The sequence below is a fragment of the Monopterus albus genome, unplaced genomic scaffold (assembly GCF_001952655.1).
Source record: "Monopterus albus unplaced genomic scaffold, M_albus_1.0 scaffold253.1, whole genome shotgun sequence".
Taxonomy (NCBI): Eukaryota; Metazoa; Chordata; class Actinopteri; order Synbranchiformes; family Synbranchidae; genus Monopterus; species Monopterus albus.
The window spans coordinates 605,164-616,001 of record NW_018128133.1 but is presented as its reverse complement, the minus strand read 5'-3'; the positions used below and the strand labels follow the sequence as shown (position 1 = coordinate 616,001).

Sequence of the window (10,838 nt, the reverse complement as noted above, 5' to 3'; positions counted from 1 at the left end):
AAAACAGTTCAGACTTCAGTCCATTTTATTGAATTACTACAGTGATCCATAATTTCTTTACACATCCTCAGTACACCAAAGTAGTAGGACTAATGGGTAAGAGGGCCGTCAGTGATCAGGGGACATGCACAAATGCACACACAAATGTGCTTTACAGAGATCCTAAGCCAGGAAAACCTGAAGAGTGATTTTGAGCTGATTTTCTATTTAACTTATTCCTCCTTGGTTTCAGTATAATTAAAATATCTATTTTGGAGCTCTCAGCCTTAGAATGAGTATTACAAATGTAGATTGGATTGCTGAAATGCACAAGTTGGTCATTTTTGGCACAAGGTTTTTTTGGCCTCACCTTGTGCTTTTATTGTATATTGCTGACACATGTCGTCTCTTTAGCTGAAATACTGAGACGGTTTAACCAGTACAGGGTGATATTATTGCTTCCCGACTTGTCATGCATACAACTACTATACAGCACTTTACAAATGGATTTGTGCAGCGCACTGTCTGGTGTATAACTGCATTTCCTATCCTACTGTGAACGCTGATGCTCCTCTGTAGGTGCTGCCAAGCATCACACTTGGCTATATAGTTCCTGCATGATTGCAGGCGTTATAGTACAGTAGATGCTACAGCAGCTAAAAGGAATGAGATCTGAGTGTTAACAGGTACTATAATAAGTTTTTATATTAAACTTCAGCTTCTAATTGACAAACACAGACACACACACATATATTAGCTTTACGAGCCTGTGCCTCTGCTTTCCAGTGACTTCTGAACAACATGGTGACCCATTCTTTTAGGATGATTGTGGTTAAGAGCTGCTGGCACTGGCTGAGTCTGCTCCGCTGGGAAGACAAAAGAACAAAACGGAGACATTAAAGGTGGGTGTATTTGTGTATGGGCCACAGGTTGGTGACACAAAGCCATTTCTCTTCCATGTGTGAGTGTAAACGTCTTAGAGGACTTACTATGTTCTGGCTGCTGCTGTTGGCTCTGGTCCCTGCAGAAAACTATTCACTCTTGAATAGAAGAAAAAAAAATGGAGAGGTTGTTAGAGCAGGATTTATCGTTGTAATGTGCTGGTATATTGTGTATTTGAAGACATATACTGCTCATGATTCAGTGCACAATTAGCCAGCAAAAGATTAGTGTGCGACGTCTATAGCTTTGTCCCTACATTTATCAGTGTAGTAGATCACTGCAGTAGAGGACTGTCTCATTTACTTTACTGCAATGATAAATTAGTTGAAAGCAACGCATTTAGTATTTTCAGAACCCTTTTTTTTTCCCCATCTCCTTCCTGCAATTTTACCAATAGTGAAATCCACTTGGTCCTCATCCAGCAGAACAATCCCACTGATCTAAGACTAAGCCAACTGATAAACGAGTGCTCCAGCAAAGGATTAAACTATGGCAGGGGCCACTGCCTCCACAGAGGGAAGTAATGAGGGGCAGGAGAGTCCATGCTTACTTTGAGTTCTCAGCTGCTTCCTTCAGGTCTTTGTCAAGTCTAGAGGTGACAGAAGTTCAAATGGTAAGAGGAACATAGTCCTTTAAAAAGACAGTTCAGGGTTGGAGGAAGTTGGGGTGGTGTTTGGGGGCTTAGAGAGACTCACCTAACGATGCACTCTGGGATCTGGATGTATTCCATGGGGATGAGTTCCTGCAGCTCATCCAGACTGTTCACAAACTTAATCTTACTGCTGAACTTGGCGCTATGACAAGAATAACACGTACACACAAATGCAGTGATTGGCATGTTTATATAAGCACAAACAGGTGGGGACGTTACGACTTCCATTCATTTGAGACTTGTCCTCACCTGACGTTAATCAACCACTATCATAACCTTAAAGGAAAAGGCCAGTCATTTCCTATGTTAATGGTATTTTCAACACTGTCCATACAGAGACAGATGGTTCCAGAGATTGCACAGACTAAAACCAACAGTGGTTTGCCTCTACTCATGATTAGCTGATACATCTGCATCATAGACCTCCATTCATGCTTAAAAACACATGAGGGAAGCACACTGCCCCCCTTAATGACTTATTTCCTCAATATTAAACACAAGGCTGTGATATTCATTAAGGAAATCCAGAGCTCTTGTGCCTGGGCCCGTGATTCTTGCTTACTTCATCTGCTGTAAAAACTTAGGGCCGTTCTGAGTGTTTAGGGCAACTTTTTTTTTTAAATATCAGGATGTGGTATGTGAAACAATGCAGTGTGATGTGTTTAAAATTGTTTTTGAACAGCAATGGAGGTCTATGGAGTAAAATAATCCAGTTCTGACAGACATTAATCATGAGTAGAGAGGCAAATCATTGTTTTTAGTCTCTGTATGGGGACTTAATATAGAAAATGGTTTGTCTTATCCTTTAAACCAAAAGTGTAACTTTACCTTAAATCAAGTTGTCACCTTAAAATTCAATAATCCTTGTCCACAAGGATTACCAAATCCCCACAATCCCTAGAACAATGCTAAAAATGTTTACCTGATGAAGGGCTTGGTAACGGCTAGAATGGTCCTTATAAACCATGATGGATGCAGAATAATGAAGGATTTCAAATTCTTCCTGAGCCTAAAGACAATACAATACATGCATGTTAAGTGTCTTTATGCCCATGTTGGAGTTCAAATACTTTTCAGGCAAAAGAGCTGCGATTGTTTTGAAAGTCAAACATTGCTACCATTGTCGGTCACAAAATAACACTATTAAGTGTAAGTGAAAGGGCCAGACCTTCTGTCAATCATCTGATAGCACTTCTTTAGCCAACCAAGACCAGGCATTCTTCTGTGGGGTGTGGCTCCATTCAGGTACACGATCATGTAGTCCTCTGCCACCATCAGCTCCAGGGTGCTGATCACATAGCTAAGTAAAAGAGAGACACACATACATATACTAAAAAACTGACTGGGAAGAGGTAAAAAATATTTTTTTTTTTCCTGGATTAATACATATACATGAGAAACTGGTAAAATTGTATTTTTCTGCACTGAAATATAAACTAGTAGGTAGAGATGAAGGTCTACAGTCATGCTAGCATTGTATTTTGGCACAGCAATACACTGCTAGTGTCAACATGCTCACTATGATAACCTGCCAGCATGCTACCATTTACTAATTAGTGCCAATTACAGCTGAAGCTGATGAGTATGTCATTAGGTATTTGGTCCCAAATAATGCTGTAGACCAATTAAAAGGTTTGACCTGACGCAAGACTGAAATTCAGGGAACCACCACATTTATTACAATTAAGGGGCATTTTTTACTATTAATGTATAAAATTTCCTGACAATACATATCATCATGGTTCTAAGGGACCAGTCCGAGATCACCAGAGTTAGTAGAGCTCATCCCCTGGGGAACATGAATATCTGTACACAGTTTCATAGAAATATACCAGTTTGGACCAAAGTAGTGGAGCGACTGACACATGGACACTGCAGTCCCTGGAGCCACACAACTAACTTGGCTAAAAAGTTTTAAAGCTCTGTTTTAATGATACTCGGCTCTAGAAATACAATACTGCAATGACAAACACTAAAGTACTGTAACAAAGCCATTAACTAGTGTGTTGATCAACTTGGACAACAGTGTGTTGAATAACATCAAATCTATAACTTCTCACTTTATCATTACACTTGCAAAAACACATTTGTTCCATAACCATGTTTTCCAATCTGCAAAATACCAAAAGAGAGAGAGGGAAAAAAAGTCACAGTTTCTTTAACATATGCCAAAATGGTTCAATCTACTGCAGCTTCAAAAAAAAAAAAACGTTTACCATCTGATGTCGCATACAAGAACTGGCTTTAAGGATGAGCTGTTTTGCTTTGATGCACAAAATAAAATGCTGTTCTAAAATCCAGATTTCCCTCCCTGTCTCTGAAACTGTCTCATTTCTCTCCTCAGATTCAACACCCCCCACTTTCCCCTTCTCCTCGATCAGCAGGGAACTTCGTCACCTCCTTTGAAAAATAAAGTTGTCAGTATCCCCAGCTACCATAGCCCTTTGAGTTTCCTCAACTCCTCCTCCAACTTCAATGACTTTGGGCTCAGTCTGACTTGCTCTCCTCCTGTTCCAATTCCATTCTCTAGCTTATAAACCAACACAGCTGATCCACTGTTTCTCATGACTACTGTGATCATCGCTCACTGACATCAAGCTGAATACTATTCACCACCCAACTATAGTTACTCCTTCTTGCAAGGATTCAGACCTCAGGCCATCTGGCAGCAGAAACTGCAGATACTGCATTTTACCTCCTTTCATTTCCATCTAAAACTCTCAGATATGCCAGCTTACTTAATATCTTCCACAGAACAGTCTGCGGGATCTCGACCACACTGTCCAGGCATGAAAAGCAACTGTGCCAAAACACCAGTGAAGATCTCAAAACAAGATGTCTCAGCAAATAAGCTAGATAATCACTTCATTTCTGTCCATTTAGAAAGCTTTCCTTGGAAGTGTGCAGAACATTGAAACAACTATGCAGCATCCTCAATTTGCTAAATATATTTTCAGAATAAAATGCACTATTTATCTTTTATATTGGTTTTGTATCAATTCAACAAAATCTTAAAGCTACAGTAGCATGCTAATACTGTGCAGACCATCAAAGTTTAGTGTTTTTGTATGTAAACATTTGCTAATTAACAAAATGTTCCACTGAGGCTGATAGGAATGTCATCTGTTTTGCAGGTATTTGGATGTTTTTACTGTCAGAATTAAAATCCAAAAATGTCAACCTCATGATGACGCTAGATGAAAACTCAGATTCGTGATTTCATCCTCAGAGTAGTCATCCTACTGAATTTGGGATCCCTTGACTTCTCTGTATCATCAGGTTGAAATTTGTTGTTTTGAACAAAGCTTTCTCAACAACTGCGAATGGACTGACATGAAATTTTATATTCACATCACACACCATGAATTATAAATCACTTAAAATCATTTAAGTCTTCATCTAGCACATCATCAGGTCTGAATATCACTTTGTCAGACTGTTTAAAGACGACTCTGTTAGTAACCACTTTTCAAATTAAAAATATTGGATGAGTCTGAATTGATGAGCGACTGAATATTAGAGTGTACCAGTGTGTGGCTTACTGAAAAAGTAAGTGTCAGTCAAGGTACTGTAGTACTCACAGAAAGAGGTTCTCCATTATTTCATGGTAGTCCTCTCTGTCGCTGTCTGGCAGGAAACAGGCAGCAAACACTATGATGGCATTCACTCCGTTTCCATAGTAGCCTTGGGGGGGAAATTAAATACATTTCATACATAAATTGATGAGTTTAGATTTAATTAGCACAGTTTACCATTTTATTGCTCCATTTTACTCCTTTTTGTTGTATTTGTGCCAGTCTGTCTCTTTTGTTTGACTGACTGTTTCCTCACACAAGATTAATGTAATTTCCTTTTATTCATGAACCCATTCACCACCAGATTTGGTGTCACTCAAACAGTGGGTCTTTTATCTAAACGACAGAGCTTGCGATATTGACTGATCAGTGACAGACGTCTCCATTTTCGAGGGAAGGCTGTGTTTCACTTAAGCCCACAGCACAGGCACAGTGGGAGGAAAACGCACTGCCTACTATGGGTTCGGTTTCCAACAATAATGGTAATAAGGTCAGTGCTTTCTTAAGGCACAGGCCTACTAGGGTGCTAGCCCTCGGCTCTGGGGGCCCCACAGAGAAGGACGAGAGAAACAGGGCCCCTGTCTGGGAAATCAATGTGGCGTGACTCCATGTCTGGTCTCAATTTAACCCAGGTCCTCCAGCAGTCTTAATGCAACTGTACTAGAGCTGGGTGAGGGGAAAAAAAAAAAAAAAACTACAAGCTGTTCAGATTAGCTTCGAAACTCCCTGACAAATATTCTCAAAGTGTATGGAGCAGTGCTGTTCCCCCAGTAGATACAGTATTCCTTTGTTTGGTGTTTTGTAGTCAATTACTGTGATTGATTAGATAACTGACAGAAAAATTAAGTATTTCAATACTCAAACTTTTTTTTCAAGCAAAAACGCTGCCCATTTCCCAGTTTTTAGCTTCTCCAGTTGGATGATCTGAAGCTTTTATTTGTCTTACTGCTAGTCGAGTCAGTGTCTTTGGGTTTTAGATTGTTAGTTTGTCCCATTAGGACAAAAAACAAACCACACTCTGGGCTTTAGGGCATTATTTTCATCTACTTATATGTTATAGCTTAATCAAGGGGGTTATTAAGAGATCAAATGATAGCAAAAACAAGTGTTAGGTGCAACCCCGGTGTTTTGAGATCTGGTAAATGTGAGAGTTACAGGCTGTACAGTTCACATCATTTTCATACTCAACCCATTCAGTGAGCTCTGTACCCTGTATGAAAGCATGTTTTCCCTTTCATTTGTCATCTCTCTACGAGTTGTTTTGAATAACAGCAGCCACCACTGATCAAACACACCAAGCATGTTATTGCCAAGTGGCCACTTCATCAATATTCAGCCCGGATCCCTTTGTGCAGAAGACTCATGAAAAAAAAGGACATAAAAGTGTCCACTGCGTTTTGTATGAAGAGACATCCCTCTGTGATAACCATGGAAGTTGTAACTGTCCCTCCTGGTCAAATAGAGATCTTTTTCTAACACTGACTGGGGACAAACTCCATACTCCTGGTTCTGTACAAAAAATGCAGTCTAAAGGCCTTTACTGTATTAGTTTGGGACATCTGCAAATAAAACTGCTTAGAGTATGTCAATTTTTAAAACAAAATGCAAAGAAAGTACTTTCCCCCTAACCCTGATTAATGTAAGCTGCCACCATCGAGACAGGCCTGTATGTTTGCTGAGATGTGAAAACTGGGGGTAAAAAAAAGTCTGGAACTCTTTCTCAGCTGTTCTGAAGGGTAGTTGCTCTAAGTATTTAGTTGTTTAAAGACAAAAATGTGAACCTTTGTTTTAGGTAACTGGACGGTGAGGTTAACAATGGTAAAAAAAGTTTTGGTTTTGTAAAAACAGGTAAATTTCCAGACGGACACAATGTAGCCTAATATCTGTAGTTATGATGATGAATTAGCTCTTTAATAGTCACCTCCATGGGAGACGACTTTCATGTAGGGCTCGATGAGCTTCATGTTGATACGATGTTCTTGCTCCCCGATGATGACCGTCCTCCACAGCTTGCCATCTTGGCGCTCCTCTTCAGCGCTGTATGTCGGGATTGGATCATAAGGCTCACCTGTCCCACTCCTACTGGCTGCACCGGGGTCTGAAATGACAAGCGACCGAATACTCTGCTATAAGCCTTTTTTCACAGAAGACACCGATTTGTCCTGGTAGGAAAAGCACAGGTGTTATGAACAACATTAATTATTCCTCTGCTCTATTCAAGCATCTCAGGAAGCCTTGGCAGTGTGACAGAGAGCCAGGATGCACAACAACGGGACCCTGACACTGAAGCAGCTAAATGGAATTCAGCTTTCATTAATTTTATTATTTACACTTGTAACGTGTCAAAATGTCTTCCGTGGAAAAAGAGACAATTTCATAGTCAACCTCTGTGGTTTGCAGAATTACAATATAAAACATGTCATTAGCCACAATACGGCTGTCTTAACAATGCATCATGACAAGTCATTTTACTGTGTTTTATATCATTAAATGAGCCAGAAAATGCTGACTGTCAGAAAAGATGCCAACTCCAAAGCAATTTTAGGATTTACATGCTCTATGTAAACATTTTTGTGCATCATACTTCCTCCAAGATCATTGAGAGGGAACAAACTGATATTGTCTGTACAGTATTCTGAACGACCCACCTTCCCAGTCCATTTCATGGTCGGTGTAGTCAAGGTAATCCCCCTCATCTGGAGTGTCGAGATCATCCACGTTAATGTCGAGATCATCTGGCGTGTCACCCAAGTCGTCCTCGCTCTGGTCCAGTGACAGGCTAATACGAGGAGCAGACAGCTTTTTTCTTTGGGTGGGACCTCCTTGCAGGGGTAGAGAGGCCGGAGGGACTAGGAAACATGGTAAATAAAAATTGATTCGCTTGGGCCATGCTGGTCTTTGAGATGTCGAAAACAAATTCATTATATTTCCTCTGAATAAATGTGGCCTGCTTTGAATCTGGGCAGTGGTTGGTTGATACTCACCTGGCCTGCCTTCGCCCTCAGAGTTCATTTCACTCTCTGATGCCAGGTCCATCCCCAGGAGGACCTATTAGAAAGGACAATCATATTATTAGGTAGATCTGTTATTAGATGGACAGTATGTGAAAATTCATCAGGTCTATTGTAGGTAATAAATATTAAAACTTCAGCTTATGCCAAACTTAAAACCTACTTGTCAAAACCAAATAAAACATCCATGACACTTTTTTCTACTTCACACGTTAACATTTTACATAACATGACTTTATAAAACATGATACACCGTTACAGATTAAAACACCCAACAGTTAAAAGCACAGCTCCTCCTCAACAAGCTACAACTGTACATTTACTACTCACCCACAGTGTCAGCAATAACAATCCAACAGTACACAATAATACAAGACTCACAGGGGCCATAGTGATATTTTCAATGCACAACTCTTATTTATTATAATAATCACCTTTATTTGGCCAAGTATGTTACACACAAGCAATTTGTTTCCGGTACAGAACCGAGGCAGCCATCTGCGGCACCAACTCACACCGATGGCTCTAACCATCAGGGGCAACTTGGGGGTTCAGTGTCTTTCCCAAGGACACTTCGACACGTGGACTGCAGGCGAACCGCCAACTCCCCAGATGGGAGACAACCGCTCTATCCCCTGAACCACAGTTGCCCCCCACTTGATGTAAAATATTGGTATATTACATCACTGATACTTTGAGTAGACTCTCTTTTATGAAATAGTCTATATAAACTGTTATAAAATAAAAACCCAATGATTCTCCTATTTGATCTTTTTGTTTTAGATGTATCTGCACATACATAGCTATATACAATCATGGTAGTGCCCTGGCTGTATCACAGAGATCCACACACTCACCATGAGGGGAGGGGAGTTAGACCCATATATCAGCCAATATTAACTTATTGCTGATATTTTGTGTTGGTTTACACATCAGCCAATAACAAACAAGAACTTGTAGTTCAGAAATGCGAAACTACAGTTGGTTTGAGATAGTTTACAGCGTCACCTTTACACGTTTTTGTCCAATGAGAGAGAGAGAAACTTTAGCATCTTTGTCACGATTCTTTAAAATAAACCTAACGGGGTGGCACACTGGTTAGCACTGTTGCCCCACTCTCAACTGGAATTGGCTCCAGTGATCCCGCCTGCAACCCTCTACAGGATAAGCGGTATAGATAATGAATAGAAGGAAATCTAAGGGAGCTACCTTTATTAGACCTGTAAAACTGCCCAAAATTAACTAGTATCAGCCTCAAAAGTCCTATATTTAACATGCAGTGGATTTCCCTATTTATTAAAGAACAGGAGGAGTATGATGGCAAGTGAAGAGGGATATGAGAAGGATTGAGGTTAAAGGTCATCTTCTACTGTGAACAATCCTTCCATTCAAACTGGAGGAGGGGGAGGAAACAAGCTCATTCCTCTCCTTGTTGTCCTTTTGTAGTGATACAGCACGCTTGCCCGAGCACAAACTGAATAGGGATGCAAATTCACAGTGAGTCACATGCTCATTTGCATTGAAAGAAAAAAAAAACACACTCCTCAATAGATACAATATGATTACATTAGCAGCCGCAAAGGAAAAATGCTGAATGGTTGAGTACTATATCCTGGAGATGACAGTCATGCTAACAATTCACAGAATTTACAGTCTGTACAAACACAACCACAGAGAAAATAAACACACTGACGCACACTCCCACCCTGCAGAATGATAAAATCACCATCAGCTGTTATGAGCATCTTCCATGGAGGATGCTGCTGCTTCAGAGCCACTTCCACAGAGCAGCACAGGACCACAGTGCTGACGGCAGCAACTCCTCCCTTCCTCTCTCTCTCTTCCTGTCTGCTGGCTGTGAAAAATAAACATATCCCCGTCTCTTCTCTTTACCAGAATAAAAGCCATTTACTCACCACTGCCGGGGCTCAGGAATCTCTGTCGTCCTGCGTCTCAGAGCATGAATGCACTTCCAAGTTCACAGCCTATTTCCTGCTCCCAGTCTGTCGGTGGAGATGTCTTGGTTACAAACAGTTCACAGCTTCCACCATTTTGTGGTCACATGATCTGGGCCACTACCAAATAAGGGTGATCACCTGCTACAACAGCTGAATGAGGATATAGGAGGGTGTGTTTGTATGTCATTATTTGCCTCAGCAGGAGGGAACAAAGTCTGACTGTTGTTCTTATTATTCTATTATAACTCTACTTTTATTCTATTTTTAGTTTCCTAAATAGTATGGCATTCACTACTAGGTGAGAGCGGAATGGTATTTCGGTTTTCTGTATGTCCTGCACATATAGTGAATTGACAATAAAAATCTTTGATCTTGAATTATTACTACCCACAGAGGTAGTGCAGTTAGGAGACTTTACTAGTCCTCAGGGTAAAAAAAAAAAAAAAAGAGCAATAACAATCAGAATTGAGAACATTAGCAGCTTGTGATGATAGTAGTCACATGCTTTATCACATACCGGTAAGAGCACAGTGACTGATCCACAGCAAATATTTGATGCTTACCCTTTGACTGGTCATAAAGCAACTTCAAATGCATGTGCTATGTTCTGCACTAGCACTGAACTTACCAGTCCTTAAACAAGTAAACTATAGACACAAAGCAGATAAAGATCAATAGCACCCTAGACTGTGTCTGCATTGTTCTGTCCACAGGTCTACCC

The 10,838-nt window shown here is 40.4% G+C and overlaps 1 protein-coding gene across 1 annotated transcript; it reads right to left on the bottom strand.

The window, feature by feature from the left end:
- Positions 1-8: 8 nt before the first annotated feature.
- prune2 (prune homolog 2 with BCH domain) lies at positions 9-10,225 on the bottom strand. Its single transcript, XM_020621132.1, has 11 exons — positions 10,076-10,225; positions 8,133-8,196; positions 7,797-7,997; positions 7,070-7,246; positions 5,155-5,257; positions 2,742-2,873; positions 2,496-2,582; positions 1,617-1,715; positions 1,472-1,510; positions 969-1,019; positions 9-845 (listed from the first exon to the last, which is right to left on the bottom strand). Exons 2-11 carry the CDS (start codon positions 8,182-8,184, stop codon positions 812-814), a joined length of 975 nt encoding a protein of 324 aa, XP_020476788.1. The 5' UTR covers positions 8,185-8,196; positions 10,076-10,225; the 3' UTR covers positions 9-811.
- Between the last annotated feature and the right edge of the window lie 613 nt (positions 10,226-10,838).